The sequence below is a fragment of the Canis aureus genome, chromosome 3 (assembly GCF_053574225.1).
Source record: "Canis aureus isolate CA01 chromosome 3, VMU_Caureus_v.1.0, whole genome shotgun sequence".
Lineage (NCBI taxonomy): Eukaryota > Metazoa > Chordata > Mammalia > Carnivora > Canidae > Canis > Canis aureus.
In genome coordinates this window covers 85,119,344-85,136,632 of record NC_135613.1, presented here as the reverse complement: position 1 = coordinate 85,136,632, position 17,289 = coordinate 85,119,344, and the positions used below count along the sequence as shown (strand labels likewise).

The 17,289-nt window shown below is 49.7% G+C and overlaps 1 protein-coding gene and 1 long non-coding RNA gene across 7 annotated transcripts in view; one reads left to right on the top strand and one right to left on the bottom strand.

Moving 5' to 3' along the window:
- The window catches only part of SNX19 (sorting nexin 19), a 40,978-nt gene extending 35,497 nt beyond the window's left edge, over positions 1-5,481 (top strand). For all 4 annotated transcript variants that reach the window (XM_077894204.1, XM_077894201.1, XM_077894205.1 and 1 more), the window contains 3 exons: positions 1,396-1,580; positions 2,771-2,858; positions 3,937-5,481. In XM_077894204.1, the coding sequence (XP_077750330.1) occupies positions 1,396-1,580; positions 2,771-2,858; positions 3,937-4,069 (406 nt within the window). In that variant the 3' untranslated portion in view covers positions 4,070-5,481. The remainder of the gene's footprint in view (positions 1-1,395; positions 1,581-2,770; positions 2,859-3,936) is intronic.
- LOC144311539 (uncharacterized) lies at positions 3,969-16,047 on the bottom strand. 3 transcript variants are annotated; one of them, XR_013377140.1, is made up of 5 exons: positions 15,943-16,047; positions 11,057-11,191; positions 9,996-10,105; positions 6,836-9,399; positions 3,969-6,257 (listed from the first exon to the last, which is right to left on the bottom strand). It is a non-coding gene; the product is annotated as an uncharacterized LOC144311539 (long non-coding RNA). The 3 variants fall into 3 exon arrangements; XR_013377139.1 differs by having other exon boundaries at positions 3,969-9,399; XR_013377141.1 differs by having other exon boundaries at positions 3,969-9,399; positions 10,025-10,105.
- Positions 16,048-17,289: the final 1,242 nt, after the last annotated feature.

Genomic DNA, 17,289 nt, shown 5'->3' with positions numbered 1-17,289 from the left:
CCTTAGCAGAAGTCACACAAACATTTGTGGCTCGAGGTGAAGAACGAGAGTTGGGTCACTTGATCCCCTGCAGAGAATCTGATCAGGGCATCACATCCACCTCCCTTTGCTGACCCTCTTCTATAAACAGGAGCAGAAATTCTTGCTACTGGATCCCTTTCATCAGGCGTCTTAGGCTCGCTGAATGAAAAACCCTATAAAAAGGAGATGCGACCCTAATAATAACAAATACGATCGTGATGGCTATTTTGGGCAAGAGCAGCTTTGTGCCGCTCTTGATCTGCATCGGTGTCTGCCATTCCTGCCCTGCCATTACCTTTCGGACTTCCTATTCTTAGAATCATTTGTGAGCTCTCGACTTGGGGGATTGCAGCCCCCAAGGCTGGAATGCCTAGCTTGAGTGGAATGCAGACTGTCTGGCAGAGTGGAGGTTAAATAAAGTTTGCCTTGGCAGCCCCTCCTGCTCTTGGATGGGCGACAAGTAACTCGGGTATAGGAGCAATGGCAGGAGCTGCCATGTGGTGCAGAACCAAACAGAGCAGGAGTGGTCGATGGTCCACCCGTTAGAGTCACAGCCTTGCCAGTGTCGGCCCTGCTGCATACTGGGGAGGCCTTGGCAGTCTTGAGCCTCAGCTAGTGACTGTATCGCTCTGAAAACAGGCAGGAGCAATAGGGTAAGAGTGAAATGCTTCGCAGGAACTGCAGATTTGGTATGTTTGCCCCCTCAGAGTTACTGCCTCATTTTTTGAATGTGAGATGAAAGAGGACATCTTCATCGTAATAGGAACAATTGCTAGTCAGTCAGCAAACAGTTCTTGAGCACCAGAGCACTGTGGGAAACTTTTTAAAAGTGTAAGACATAGAACTCTTGTGATGCTTATAATTTAGTTGGAAAAGTAAAGCTGTAAACACATGAGGAAATAATTTATATTCCAAAGTGAAATATTTCCAAACCCAAGCTGTAGAACTACATGCCAAAGGAGGTCTAAGGAGGGAAAGGGCACTCTTAGCTAGCTGGAATGATCTAGAGGAACTCTGTGGAGGACGTGGGCTTCTCTACTGGAAAGAAGAGGGTCTTGTCAGTGAGGGGACACTATGAGCAAAGGACCGACGAAGGACTCTCAGAACAGCTCGTGGGGACGGGAGGAGCAGCTGGATATGGACAGGGTGCCAAAGGGAGACGTGTTTGTACAAAATCACCAAGCCCTTCACTGTAAAGGCTGTGTGCGCGCATTGCTGAGACGTGACAGTGCTTCTCACCAGAGGATAGTTGGAAAGCTCCAACCCTGCCCAGAAACGGGGGCCCTTTGCGTGCTCTGTTCTGTGCAACCCCTAGTACAGCACGTAGCTCCTTTCCTTCCGCTTATCCGACCTCTCTCCTCTCTTCCACCACAGGTGGCTAGAGGTGCAGGTGGCTAATCTAACGTGTCCACAGCGCTGGGTGCAGTACCTCCGACTTCTTCAGGAGTCCATCTGGCCTGGTGGGGTTTTACCTAAGTATCCACGGCCCGCAAGGACCCAGGAGCAGAAAGTGGCTGCTGAAAAACAGGCCTTGCAGAGCCTGATGGGAATCCTGCCAGGTAATTGGACAGTGAGACTGGTTATACTGGTTATACTCCTTTCCTGCCCAGCTTTGCCACCATTACCCCGTACCCCTCAAAACCCTGTGGACCCACCATTTCTCAGGCTAATAGGTAAACGATCAGAGCTGTGATCCTCTTACCCCTCGTGCAAGTGATGCTAAGGAAATGGAAAGGATCGCTGTGAGCACACCATAAATAGTAGGTGAGAATCCTACAGATATTTGGGGTAATAACAGTTCGGCCTCCACCACAGAGGCAGGTCTCAGAACTGTTCCCACCAGATGAAGACTTCGGCTTCTCTGCCAACTCCTGGTATTCGGACCAGGGAAGAAAACGGTATGTCCCACAGAAGCTCATCCTTGATAACTTGGGGTCATTGAATAAGGTCTTAGCAGTAGATAAAAACAAACCTGAAGAGGATCTTTTTTTCTTTACTTTCTATAGGTTTTTAGGTGGGGAAGGCAGCGTGTTGCCTGTGGCTATGCTGTGGTAACCAGGGTGCAATAGTGAACTGTTAGCTCTTAGGACAGTGTTATGTACTCTTTTTTTTCCGTTATATATGTATTTTTTAATTTAAATTCAATTAGTGAACATATAGTTTATTATATGTTAAAAAATTATTAGTTTCAGAGGTAGAGTTCGGTGATTCATCAGTCTTACTCACATCTCCTCCTTAATGCCCATCACCCAGTGACCCCATCCTCCTACCCCCCTGCCCTCCAGCAACCCTCAGTTTGTTTCCTAGGATCGAGAGTCTGTTATGGTTTGTCTCCCTCTCTGATTTCATCTTGTTTGATTTTTCCCATCCTTCCCCTATGTTCGTTCCTCTGTCTTGTTTCTTAAATTCCACATATGAGTGAAATCCTATGATAATCGTCTTTTTCTGATTGTCTTCTTTCACTTAGCCTAATACCCTCTGGTTCCATCCACGTTGTTACATACTCATCAACTTCTGTTCTCCACCCTAAGCTTACATCAGAAGTACCTGCACTTCTATGGCAGGTTACAGAATTATTTAAACACTTAAGAAACATTTTTCTTAGCTTTTCCGTTCTGGTGTGGTTGTGTGGTTGAGAAGTTTGCCAGAAATACTCAGTCTGAATACAGATAGCAGATATCATGAGATAATCTTAGAACCTGGGGCTTCAGTGGTAACACTGAAACCACATCTGTTTTTTCCTCCTCAGATATTGTGGTAGAAATCCTTGGGGTGAACAGATGTCGACTGAGCTGGAGTCTAGTCTTGGAGTCACTACAGCAACCCCTCATCAACAGGTAGGCTGAAAGACGTGTACACAGCATCTCCGCAGCTCTGGCCTCATAGTGTCCACGGTTTCTGAGAGAGCAGCCCACACTGAGAAGAACGGAACCGCAGTCTTTCTTTGCCCTGGACTCTGACTGCAGAGCGAGATGACCACATCTGCACACACTAAGGAGTCCACACTGCCGGCTTCTGAGCAGGCTATTGTGGGTAGTGAGCCAGTGTTGGACCAGCCACTGTTTGTACTTGGAAGAACTCGGCGTAGGCCCCGTATGAGCTAGTGAAATGCCCTATCACCCTCCAGGCTTATTCAGTGTGCTTAACAGTTCTTTCAGCATCTGCCAGTCCCCGTGAACACTGAGAATATCCCCTGGCCTATATAACCCAGGCGGGATAGTGATTTTCAGCTTTATGTTCAGGGCCTCACAGTAAGGCTGATTAGTGTTAGAATCAGGAATTGTCTTTGCTTAATAGGAAGGAGACAAGATATTGAGGTTGGACTCTGATCAAAGGACCAGAAATACCGCGTGAACACCGCTATAGAATAATCCAGAAGAGGTAGATATTTCCCTGGCTGGTACCGTGGGATACAAGTCTTCTGAGAAGTATTCAGGACTTCCAGTCCTTTCTCAGACCCTGTCCCAAAGTGGACTGTATCTATTAACTGTCGCCACCCAAGGGCTCTGGCTTTTGTTTCATTGCCTATAAGGTCACCTGTGGATCTATAATGATTAATTACGAGAAACAGCCATAGTCAGGAGTTCTGCTCAGTAAGTTGATATCGCAGGGGTTTTTCCCTCCCTCACAGCTCCTCAGAGCGGAGTTGATGTGCTAAGATAACTAGATAAATAAATGGGGAACTTCCAAAAATCAGGTCTCAAGTTCTGTTCCCACCTTCATCAGGGTCATAACCTTTATTCACCAGACTTTTATTTCATGGCAGAAGCTTCATCAAGCTATTGAAACATAGAGTTCACTAAGGAGATCAGTCATGGGCAAGAGGGGGAAGGGAAAACAAATGTCATAAACAGGATCTGGTGTCTGCTGACCGAGCCAGACCCTCCTCTAAGTTGTTTTGTCCATTTGTTTCAGGCATTTGATTTACTGCCTTTGGGACATCATCCTGGAATTCTTGGATCTCAGTGCCTCTGTTGAGGAGCCTACTGTAACCGCCTCTGCCTCAGATACCCCAGGCAACCCCAAGAGAACGGGTGTCTCCCCTTAACCATAGGTTATTCGCCCATTCTTGGAAGGCTGAGAGAGGAGAGTAGCTCTGCCACCCCGCGACCATCAGGAACCTGTGCCCTCTGCAGCTGGCCTGTAGCTCAGAAGGCCTGGGGTCCCCGGGGCACAGTTGTCCCCTGGCTCTACTCCATAGAGCAGATGCCGTAGCAGGTGATGGGGGAAGTATGTACCAGTTGTATCCATATACATTTCCGTACTGTTTTTATGGTGTTTGGATTGTTGCTGGTGGGTAGATCCTGGAAAAGGAATCTGTGAGGTAGAAGAATGAGCCCCTTTTGCCTCTCCTTTGCCCTCCTCCCTGAGGCTGTTTGCCAGGAGCCTGGCCCTGTGCATGCACTTTCCTAAGCCACCAATACACAAGCTGTAGATAGACCCAAGAGAAAACTGATAGCCAGATTCCTTGGAGGAGTAGGCATTTTTCTAGAGCTCTCTATTCCCACCAGGCAACCGAAATTCATCCAGGACCACTCTTGAAAGCCAGAGCCCCACACTCTGTCTCGTTTCCCAACAATTCCAGAAGAAGGAGGGCAAACATTTCTCAAGGGGCTTTTTGCTGATTGGCTGTTTTCCAACACATCATGGAGGATGTCACTGAAGGCTGCTTCCCCGGGTGGCTACACTTTTCCTGCTCAGAAGACTTCGGAGCGACTTCCAAAACTTCTCAGTAGATCCACCGCACTCTCCACACCCTTTCCTGAAAGAGAAAATCTGTGTCACAGATTTTATGTATTAGCTTTCCTCCCAGCCCGTCCCCAAGAGCAGTTGGTTTTGGTCTTTGTGACCTTCTCTGTCTTCCTTCAGCAGAATCACATGGCAAATCGCTTATTCAGCCCAGTGCTTCCAAAGGAAGGGACACATGCTCCATAGCTGGGAATGCCCAAAGAGTAGGAAACCCAGGTGGCTGTGGGGCTTCTCTCCTCACCAGTCTCCAGCAGGGGACTTTTAACCTGAACCGATAATACTAGCAAACCTGCAGGGAGTTGCTCACCCACGAGAAGCTTTTTACTTCCTGTTCCTTAAAGATCTGATTAGTCTTTAAGAAAACTTGAAGATGAAGGCAAAGGTGGTATGTAATATCTTAGAAGAATGGAACAGTTAGGAGAAATTGTTGGTAGGGAGGGAGGCAGACAGAGTGACAAGGGAAGTGCTATACATTAAATGCATGTGAGTAGCTAACAGAAGAGGTTTAAGGAGGTCCCGGGAGACCTGTGCCGCCCTCATCCCATGAGCCTGCCTGTTAGTGCCCTGCTGTCACTGAATTATGGATCCTCCCATTTGGAGGGGGATCTTGGGGTTAGACTGACGAGAATGGGAAGGGTCTAGAATGAGCGTCAAGTTCTCTTAGACTCTGAAGTAGATGATGTGCACACAATTAAAGTGGTTATGGGAGAATGTTGTGCAATCTCTTACCTTTTTTTTTTTTTTTTTTACCCCTCTGGAGGCTTGTACCCATAAAGTGTTCTGCTATGATTGGAAAGCTTTAGGTAGGCTATTACTGCCTAAGGACAAGGAGATGAATGAGATCATGTCTCATGGCACCCTCTAGCCTTAAAATACGATTGTTACAGTGACTTTATGGCTCCAGGGCTCCTCCCACCCCGGACAATCATGGGCAGAAGGAGCTCAGCATGTCTAGGTTTAGGAAGTACTTGCAGGAGTGTGGGGTTGGAGGGAGTCCTGCCTCGCTCACTGAAGCTGATCCTCCACCTTTTTCAGCGAGGGCCAGGATGCTCATCGGGATAGATGCAGTAGCCAGCTCATTTCTACTACCCTTCTCTCCCCATACTTCACCCTCATATGTACTTAGCCACCTATATCGCTTTGAATCTCTGCTGCTAGATCTGGCCCAGATGTCACACAAAGCCAGTACGTCAGTTGACATACCATAAAATCCTTGTGGCTGTAAATTAAGGAATTTTTTGATATTTCCAACCCAAAGAAAACTTGCCTGTATTTCATGTTACATATGAGATGCCACCTCTGTTGTCTGTCCCAAAACATAAGCTGTCCTCAGGCCCTCCTCCTACCCAGAAGGGAAATCATGGGTATCCCCAAGGAAATAATCAAAACCTACCTGTGGAGTGTGGGTAGCAGGCACAGACAACAAGGGAGATGAGCACTTGGGAGGGAGCCACAGGTGTTAAGAAGAGATGCTCCCAGCTGAAAGACTGATAAAAGGCAATGAAGAATCAGGCCTGCATTAACCCAGAACATTCCTGATTTTTCTTTTGTGCTATCCAGCACATTCATTTCCAGTTACTACTATTTTCTTTGTTCATAGCACCAACAACAGCTGTTAGGTCTTAGGTGGAGTAAAAATACATGTATATGGCTGTATGAGTCAGGATGCTCTGGACTGAAGGAAGACTCCTAGGAAGTGTTATTTTCTTCTATAAAATGAATACCTGAGTAGGTAAGCCCCAGGGGATGATGGATTCAGCACCTCTGACCCCATAAAGGGCTCAGATTCTTCCCATCTTTCTGTTTTGCCATTATAAACATGCTTGTCCTGTTCCCAGACTGCCTACTTTCATGGTTGCTGCAGTTCTGGGCATCACATTTGTACATAACTATGAAAGAACAGGGGCATCTCTCCCATGTTTTCTTCTGAAGAAAGAGGAAACCTTTTCCCAGAAGCCCTTCAGGAATGCTCTCCTCATGACCCATTGGCCAGAACTGTCCACCCCGAGGCCAATCCACAGCCATTGAAAATGCCATTACCTGGTTGGCTTGCAATAGTACTTACCACCCCACACCACCTCCCTGCCCCGGAGAGGAGATCATCCTCCAGGAAAGTTAGATACCTAAAAAAATTATTAGATGTTACCCAAGAAGAAGCAGAGAATGGGTGCTAGCAGACAGTGTTCTATCATCTGTACATCAACAAATCCCCCATGGCACTCTGGAACTGAACTTTCGCTGAAGGCATTACATGAAGCACTCCCCTAGAGTGACTTACGTAACCCATACATCAGCCCTGTAAGGTAGGTTCTATTACGTGTCTCCATTTCGTAGATGAGGAACACAGATCGCGAGTTGCCCGCAGTCACTTGAAGAAATGGCAGAGCATAGGTAACAAATCCTGCTGGTCTCCCCTCAAGCCAACAAACATAATCACCATCATCCTCGTCCGCATTTCTTCTTACACAAAGCAAAATAAGACCAGATTTTCATTTTTAAGGAGCTCACAGTCTAGTGAAGAAGTTTGTAAGCCTTTTTTGGTAATGGGGCAGGAATAAATATTACAGACTTGTGGCCACGTGGTGGTCTTCGTTGCAGCCACTCAGCTCTTCCGTTGTAGCGTAAACGCAGTCCTAAACAATGCATATAGGGAGGGCCGGCTGTATGTTCCAATCAAACTACCTACAAAAACAGGCAGCTGAGCACGTGTGGCCATGAGTTGTTTGCAGGCCTCTTGTCTAAGGAGTTAGAACAGCGCTTATCAAACTTTAGTGAATGTGTGATTTACCTGGGGCCCTACTGAAGAGTATGTTGCATTTTTAAGAAGCCCCCAGATGGATGCCAGTGGGCATACAGATCTTCAACCACACGTTGAGTAGCAAGGGCTTAGGACATGGACCGGGCACTTCACTGGGAGTGGAAGGCCCTGGAAAGCCTGAGGTCATAGTATCTGAAGTGACTCCTGAAAGATGAGTAAGTAGTGAAAACATGGGGAGGGTATCCAGAGGAACAATGAATGATGTGTGCGAAGACAGAGTCGACACAGAAAGACAAAGACTGGATGATTCCACGGATGTGAAGGACCTGAATGGTCAACCTCACAGAAACGGTAGAAATAGGGTTGTTGGGAATTAGAGAGGAGACTATTACAGAGCTTCAGTTTTGCAAAATGACAAAGTTCTGGAGATCTGTTTTCACACCATCCCAAGTGGATCTGACACCACAGAGCTGTACGCTGAAAGGGGTGAAGATGGTCCATTTGAGATTCCGTGTACCACAATCAAGAGACGTAAAATTTTGAAAAGCTATGGAGAGCTACAGGCAGAGCGGTGTGCCCAGGAACCCGGCCCTGTTCTCCCTCTGCATGGTGGGGACTGTGAGGAACCTTCCTGAGGGGTACTTTTCGCCCAAGCTCACAGCTCCTGCTCGGGAAACGCGGGCGTGGGACCGCACACGTCCACGGCCCTTCCTAGTCCTATTCCCCTGGACTCACGCGTGTCTCTGTCACCTCCCGGCCCCAGCCTCCATTCCCCCGAGTCTGCTCCCCTCATTTCTGCTGCGGAGATGGCCTCGGGGCCCTGCAGAGTGCGGGTGCTCCACGCTGGAAGGCCTGCTGCCCCCTCGCTCCGCACTCAGCGGCTGTGGGGACGGGGTCCGGTCACCGAGCCTCAGTGGCTCTTTGATCCCTCTCTCACAGAAAGGGGCAGAGACGCTACAACCACTCTGAGAAGTGAATTCCCAGAACAAGCTTCATCAAATAACAAGTGCCGTGTGGCGACCACATGAAGACTTCCCTGGTGGCCTGGTCGGGGGCCAGTGGAGACGCCTCGCTGCCCTCTGGCGAACCCTGCTCCCCAGCCCTCAGAACCTGCCCTGTGCGTTCTCCCAGGAGGAGGAGGGACAGTTGGCCAACCCTGCTGGGTACGGATGGGAATGGAACCAGCCAGGGGGGGAAGGAAACCATGATGCTTCTGTAGTCCAAGGCCCCACTGGGCAAGCTCCTGCGGGGCTTAGCATCCCCATTTCCTTTCCGCCGAGAGTGCCAGAAATCACAGGCAGTACTTGCTCCGCCTCTGTGGACAGGAGAAGGAAAGGGCACCCTCTGCGGCAGAGGGCGTGAGGGAGGCCGTGGCACCCAGGGCCTTCCCAGCCAGGAGCTGGGCAGGGAAGACCACACAGCTCTCGCCTCCGTAGCCTACGACTCACCCAGTGTTTATTACACAAAGACATCACTGGCTCATTTTAGAAAGAAAAAAAAAAAACCAGAAGAATGTGTCAAGCGAGTAAAACTCATCGGAGTCCCCTTCCCGCTGTGAGCCAGTGGGCCCTGAAGCCGAGAGGGCAGTGACATGGTGGAGCAATGGTACCCACGGCCACTGGGGCAGATGCGTGGTGCTCTTCTCTGACTTCCAAGCCCTCCTGCCGCCTCCCTACACCCCTCACCTGTCTCTGGTCCGAAAGCATGTGTGAACTCTACTTTCTCAGGAGTGAAAACAAGAATGTGACAGGCTGCAGAGAACTCCAGTCTCTCATGTGTCTTCAACATGACAAAATCTCGTTTCTCTCCACGTCTTGACCCTTGGAACCTTACCTGCAAGTGCTGCTGTAGAAGTCACTAGCAGGCTGTTTCTAGGCGTGGAGGTTTGGGAAGGAAAAAAAAAAAAATAATGGCATCAAGATCCAAACTCAGAAATGATTTCTTGAATGTCTTGAAACATTGTCTACTTTCAACTCAAAACAGACCTGTCACCAGAGTTTCTTTAGGAAATGCAAGCTAATTTCAGTATTAGGGTGTTTTAGTGATTAAGAAGAGAAGTCTGTGTCCATACCTACATCCATATCGTGGCTTTTTTTCCCCCTTCACTCTTTCCCTGTCACTGTTGCAGCCTGTTAAAGCGATGGCAAGCTGGCTATAATTACTTTCCAACACTCGTGTTAATCAATGAGGGAAAAGGCCAAGCTAGATAAACCCGAAAGTCTGCGATTACAGAGAAAGGCTCTGGCATGTGTGCAGAATCTGTGACTTAAGAGAAGGTTACAGAGGTTCGGGGCTGAACTGGATTTGGTGACCTTCAAGCTCAGGTCATCGCCCCTTTTGTCTGTGCTCCTTGGAGAATCATCCTGCCCCAGTAGCAACGGAGAGATTAACAAAGATATGGCAACGTGTCTGCATTTCGTAGTTTGCCCTTAGGGAGGATCTACCTCATTAAGGAGAAAAAACTTACAAAGCCTTTTTGGAGTGTACATTCTTCACCTGTACTAACACGGAGTCCAAATCCAAAGTATGGGCAAGCGAGTTCCTTTCCAGCTTCATGTACTTGTGTCAAAAGTTTGCCTGTAAACGCAAATGATTCAAGAATCCTGAGGGCACCTTTCGTGAAGAGTCTCCAAGAGAGTCGCATGGGGCTGGTTGGCAGGAGGACTTCTGCTGGGAGACAGAATGTCTTAGGGAAATGGTTTCCCGGAAATCCAAGGGCCTGCATCCTACCCTTTCCTACTTCTGGCCTGTGACCCACGTTCTTCCGGCTGTGCACACGTGGGCACCCTCTGTCTGGGCCAGTTAGTCTCACTTCCCCATGGAGGTTTATCTGACTGTGCCAGCCAAACTTCTCTCTCCTTCCCCTGTACGACTGTACACTGCCTGTCAATGCGATCAAAGTCAATGTGCATTTTAAGGGGTCCTCGGTAAGATCCTAATTCTTCAAGGGCAAGGAACATACTATCTGGTTTATCCCCATCATATCCCTATGCCTCACCGTTCCTATAGATTCACCTAGTGGATAGTGGGTACAAACGAAATGCTGAGCCTCGTTTAATTAAAGGAGATTCTGCCGCTTAACTTTTAGAAGGTAAAACATGTTAACACAATGAATTTCCTGGGAGCAGGAGATGTGAGAGAAAGACAAGGGGGAAGCACATTTTCGTTTTTCTGACCACTGTGTCTTTGTTTAATAGCAAATATCAAGTGAAAGAAATTGGTTTTTGTATTTCCTGTGCCAAAACCCACACCATTTTATAACGGTACTATTTGCAGTCTAAGTATAGAGGCCATAAGGTGCTAAAACTGTGAGCTCTCTAAAGAAAATTAGTCCTGATTTGAAGATATTTTTTAAAAATCCTCCAGTCACAAAATACACAACATACCCTGTCTACTCTCTAGGCCCCACCTTCACCTCCTGGATCAGAAAACAAAACAAAAATCAGCAGGGAATATTCTCAACTCTTCCCTGCCCCAGACAAATTTGTAAGAAAGTGATTACCATGAAGAGAAAGACTTGCTTGCTACCTGACTTCTTTAAAATTGTCTTGGAAATCCTTTGGCCCCAGATTTAAAATTCTTCTTTTCAAGCCTTCTCCAACAGCTTATCTAAGCCACGGCTAAGATCCCGCGAGGAAGACTCTTCAAAGACAAAGTAATAACCTTGAAGAGAAGAAAGGCTAGCATAAATTCCCCCTCGCTCTTACAGGTGGTTGCACCACATTTCCCACTGCAGCTATTTGCTCAAACACGACGGATCAAAACTAGGCAGCTGCCCTAAGAATGAAAACTAATGAATCCAAGACACCTGGATCAGCGACAGGTCAACATGTTGGCCCTGGAGGGACAAAGTCACCTGCTGTTTTGGAGCGCCAGAGCCAGCCTCCAGGCCCTGATTTGAAAGAGAGGAAGAGCAGGTAAAGGAGCACAGGAGGAGGAGGTTCAGTCTGAGAATGAAAAAAATGATGCATCTCATGTAAAGAAGGAAACTCTAGACAATACAGTGCTTGGGTCATATATTATCTTAGAGTAGGTCTGCATAAGAAGGATCCCATCTGCTGTGGAATGAAGTCCGTTCTGGTGCCAGTGAACATTTGCACAACACATGATGTGGAATAGTCTCTGGAGCCAAGATTGGTTCTGTATCCACCCCAGGGCAGGTTGGTCAGTCTCCAGTGTAAACCTCCTTGGGATTAACCACTTATTCCAGTGTTGTGCGCTGGATAATTAATACCAGATCTGTTCCAGACAGCTTTGTACATCCTGCATACGGATGAAGACCCAAGAAGTTGTTTTGGTGATCTGTTTGGATGGGATGGAGAAAGCTCCCCCACATACAGGTGTGTGCCTTGCAGATGGGGGCTTGTGGGTGGCAAGTGGCATTTACCAGGCCGAAGCTTGTCTGGGCAGGTAAGAGGGGAGAAAAGTGTGTGCGGATTTGGAAGTGGTATCTGCAGCCTGAATGCTGGAAGAGCGGGGCTAGGCGCCTCCTTTTAGCAGTCTGGGGAGCACGGAGGCAAGAGCTTGTGTTTCAGCGACGCTTTGGATACAGAAGAATGCCCACGGTTGGGGTGGAACGGCCTGAGTTCTTTATAAGATTAGGGTTTCCGGGATCCCTGGGTGGCTCAGCAGTTTAGTGCCGCCTTCAGCCCAGGGCCTGATCCTAGAGACTCGGGTTCGAGTCCCACATCAGGCTCCCTGCATGGAGCCTGCTTCTCCCTCTGCCTGTGTCTCTGCCTCTCTCTCTCTCTCTCTCTCTCTCTCTCTCTCTCTCTCTGTCTCTCATGAATAAATAAATAAAATCTTTAAAAAAAAAAAAAGATTAGAGTTTCTGTGGATTCTTCCCAAGTGATAGAAATTTTCCTTTCCTTGTATCGTCCATAGCAGGCAGTATTGGACCAATAGTTTGCCTAAGCCAATTTCTTTCTTTTCCCTCAATTCCTCGGTTCTTTGTTATTTTTGAAACCCTTTTCTTTTTTTTTTTTTTTTCTTTTCTTTGTTTCTTTTTTTTTTTTAATTTATTTAAGAGAGAGCACAAGCAGAAGGGTGGGGCCCCGGGAGAGGGAGAAGCAGACTCCCACTGGGCAGGGCCCAACCCAGGGTCAATCCCAGGACCCCGGGATCATGACCTGAGCCAAAAGCAGACACTTAACCAACTGAGCCTCCCAGGCACCCCTCAGAAACCCTTTTCTTAAACACTAAGTAACAAGAAAAAAAAAAAAAAACTCTCAAAAAACTTCATATTTCTGTCTTTTCTCTTTTGTGTGTGTGCAGCACCAAAACTTCTTTTCTTCATCCCTAAATTTTTCTCCTATATCAGTTTACTGATCTTTGTGGGTTGACTTGGCTGCCCCACTAGTCTAATTATCTTTTTGATAAATTAATGTGGACAGCAACTTAAGGTTACATGTAAATCTTAAACATATTTCTTGCATTAGACTCACATTTCATATCCTATGAGGAAGATTGCCCTACTGTCCCCTCCTGTGAAGTCAGAATCACCACCAATCTCTAAGATTAAACATTTTGATAATTTTTTTCCATGTTCCAAGCTACTTGCACAATGCTGTAGGCTAAATGTTTGTGTCTCCCCCAAATTCATATGTTGAAGCACTAGCCCCCAGTGTGATGGTATTAGGAGGCCGGGCCTTTGGGAGGTAATGAGATTTGGAAGAGGTCACAAGGGTGGTGCCCCATGATGGGATTAGTGCCCTTATATGAAGAAGAGAAAACAACAGAGCTCCTCTTTCCTCCTGCACGTGAAGGGCAGGCCATGTGAGCACAGAGAAGGTGGCCACCTGCTCACCAAGAGCAGAGGCTGCAGAAGGAAAGCCCCCTGCCGGCTCCTTGGTCTTGGACCTCCAGCCTCTAGAACTGTGAGAAGTAAATCGTTGTTTAAGCCACCAGTCTGTGGTCTTCTGCTCTGGCAGCCCGAGCTGAGATCCACAACTAGGAAGTTGAGCCTCGTACATCTCTTTCCCTGATTTTAAGTCCAGATTCTGAGACTCAGAGAATATAGTGACTTTCTGAGCCTTCCATGGAAAACCTGTTGTGAAAAACAGTTCAGGCTCTAAAAATTATTAAACCACCTCTGGAGACATTGCTAAAGCTTTCTCTCCTTCAAAGTTCCTCTGCGAGTTTACCCTCCTAGAGGCACTTTCTGAAAACTGGTGACAAAATACTGGATAATTAATAGCTTCCTTGGGAAAGAGCTGAGTGGAAGCAAAAGACGGTTGCTGATTGCACCTGTCTGTAGTTCTGTATGCCTTTGGCCTACCCAGCAAATAAAGCAGTGCCTTTTTAAAAAATGAAATGTAATTAAAAGTTTATCTTAAATCGGCCGGACTTAGCACAACGTGCTGGAGACGTGCGCAGCTGTCTCGACGAGGCCCGGGGTAGTGAGGCCGGGGTAGTGCGCCCCCTAAGCTGCCGCTTGCAGGACGCCCGCCCGCCTGCCCTCCCTGCAAAGCCCTGGAAGCCAGACTGTCTGGCGTGCTGCGCCACCCCCAGCAGGGAGCACAACCCCACGGCACGTCCCTCGTTTCTCCTTACGCTGTCATCTCACAAATTCTCAGAGAGCTTGTCTAGTTGCTCTGTCTTCTCCACACAGGCCCGTGAGACTTCGCCTATGCACAGTCGCTTGATCCACAACTGAACTTGGCAGCCTTCTCGTGTCAATGAGTAACATTTTTCTTTCCTTCTGCTCTTGGAATCCCCACTGCCACGTGGCAATTTTCTTTCCATCTGCCTACACGCACCTAGAGCCCACACCCCCCGATACCCCCTTGGCTAACAGAGGAGGGCAAGAACACCGCGTCCCCTGGGAGCGGAGGTGGAGCCCCGGCCTGTGGCTGCCCCCCCCCCCCCCCCCCCCGCTGTGAGAGTACCCACTGTCACCTCGCCATCGGAGGAGGGTATCTGGTACAAATTTCACAGCAGCAGCTGCAGACTTCGTCTGACTTGGGGAGCTCCTATGGGCCTGTCGCCATGGTAACCGGCCACCACCTGACCCTCACGCCCTCTGAGACTGTCCGATCTGATGCGGAACTGTCCCCAAAAGCAGACCCTGGACTGGCAGCTCTTGACCATGACCCCCTCTCAGAAGCACATTGCTGCCTGGAATGCGGTGCTCGCTGGGTTGAGGGGGCCTCCCTGTTACACGGGAGCAATCAGATGAATTCTGGGCTCAAAAGGGGGTGTTGCTTTCCCCCCTCCAAGAGACGTACTCTCCAGTCCCCAGCCTAGCCTCCCATGAGAGGGTTCCTCCCCTTCTCATTATCTTCTGTGTTCAGGATGCTGAGCTAATGTGGGCTGGGAGCATCACGGCCAAAGGGTCGGAGTATCTTCCGGGAGGATGCTCTGCTGTGGGGAGGGGGATGTGGTTGTAATGTTGCTCCCCGCGGACTCTAATCTGAAAGGACAGCCCTCCTTCCCACGGGAACACAGGAAAGCAGTAGTGCCCGTGAGACCCATAGAAATGGGGCCTAGTCAACCCTGGGGCGCGAGAGGGCAGGGACGGAAACATTTCAAACATTAGCCTTACCAAATGACCACTTCTTTGGAATTGTCACATGACACGACCCCTTCACCCCAAACTCAGGGAAGGGAAGCAACAAATGGGAGTAGCAGGTTTGCCCGGGCATTGCAAGAACCGGCTTCTAGTCGGAGTCGGGGTGATCCTGGGCAAATCTCTACTGGCCCGACTGAGGGATTTTGCCTCCGCACACAGGTTGGACCTTGTAGCGGGTAAGCGCCCGCCCGGCCCTGCAGCATCCGAGCTGGGCCGTCCAGGTGTTGGGCCGCTTCTGGAGCAGCGACAGTGCTCTCTGCATGCTTGTCGTGGAGATGAATGTGTTATTATATTTCATCTCGAAGTTTATCTCAGTAGAGATTTTCTCCCACCTCATTTGGGTCTCAATTTCAGGAAGAAAAAGGGAAGCAAAAGGAAGGGAGGGAGGGAGGCAGGGAGGGATGGAAGGAAGGAGGGAGGGAGGGAGGGAGGGAGGGAGGAAAGGAAGAAGGAAAGAAAGGAAAGAAAGAAGGGAAGAGGGAAGGGAGGAAAGAGGAAGGGAGGAGGGAAGGAGGGAGGGATGGAAGGAAGGAGGGAGGGAAGGAAGGAGGGAGGGAGGGAAGGGGGGGGGCCTTAGTTTCCTTATCCATTAAACTGGAATAATGACGGTACTTTCCTCCCAGGGACTAGGCGGGGGAAGGGGCTAAATGAGTTCATGTGTTTAGGATCCTTAGGGAAACGTCTAGCACACATCACGTCCTCACTGTCATTATTGGCGAGGCCCAGACTAGAACCCGGGTCTTCCAACACCTGGCTTGGCGATGTTTCTGCTGCCCGACGCCAATCCTATCCTTACTCCACGGACGAGAACCTAAAGCCTGCAACGCCTAGGTGCGAAGCTCACCCCCAGAGCCCCTCTTGGACACAGAGGTCTAGAACCGACGTCTTCGGACCCCATTTAGTCCTTCCACCAGTAAGCCATGCTGCCCTCCGCTGCTCTCAAGGCTTCACACGTCATAAAGCAAGCATTCTGGTGCCCCACGGCCGTCTCCCAGCCTCCTGGGCGGACTCCTCCACCCCCGCGGGAAGAGAGCAAAGGCTCCGAGACGGCTCCTTGCAACGGGGCCCGCGCACTGCTCCCCGCAGGGCTGTCCGTATCCTGTCTGTCCCCTGGGATAGTCTCCCCTCGTCTCCTTCCAACCCCAATTATCATCAGGGCCAGACGATTCAGTATTTGACCATTTTCGGCTCCCTGCGTGCAAGCCTGGATTTTTGCTCTCAGTACGACTCCTTGAGAGCCCCGACGGTTGCACGCAGGTGTGTGTTCACTGCACGTGATGAATTAGCAGGTATTTAAGTGGTCCTTGATTCATGAACCGACTGGTGGCCCAGCGGACGACGATAGCGCAGTCTCCCAGGGGTTGACAATTGTCCTTCCCTCTTAGTTGCAAGTTCAGGATGATCAAAGAACTTGCCTCGATGGCATTTAACCCCACAGTGACTGAGCAGTAGACGTCCCAGGGGAGGGGGAGGGCGGCGAGGTGCCCCTGCTGTCGCCCAGGCTGGCTGCCACAAAGCCTGGGAACCTGGCCCCTGCCACTGTCTGACTGCACCCCGTGTGCATGGAGGGCTTGACCCTCGACCAAGGCTTGCCCTCCGTCCACGGTCTGCGCCCCTCACGGTGCACCCGGGCCAGACGTGACCTCGCTCTGTGGTTACAAGTGGAAGCCATCTGCCAGGGTCCCTTGGCACCGAAGGCCTGTGACCCGAGGGGCTCCACTTAAAGGGCAGCACAAATCCAGGGCATTAAAATAACCCGAATGGTGTCGTTTTCTGATCAAATGCCTTTCCCTGTCGGGTTTGTGATTTTCGAGCCTGAGAATGTCCCTTCGAGGCTCAGATTTCTCTGCTGTCACATTGGTCTCGGGCCTGGAATGCGAGCGCTGGCCGTGGAGGCCGCACGGAGCTATGTCACCACCCCAAAATGGAGAGACATTATCTCATAGACAGTGGCAGCAGGCAGGCACCGGCGTGCTGCTGGCAGGCCGGGTCAGGAGGTGGCCCTGCGAGGCCTTGTCCCCGGGCCCGCGGACAGGCGGCCTGAGGCTCAGCTGCCCATCGGCGCCCCCAGCAGCTGGGGTCCCGCAAGCTTCTCTGCAGGGGCAGGAACGCGAGCTGAGGGGCAGACAGGCTCCCGCGGGCGACCCCTGGTGCCCCCGGGGGCTCGGCCAGGGTGCAGGGGCCCCGCACG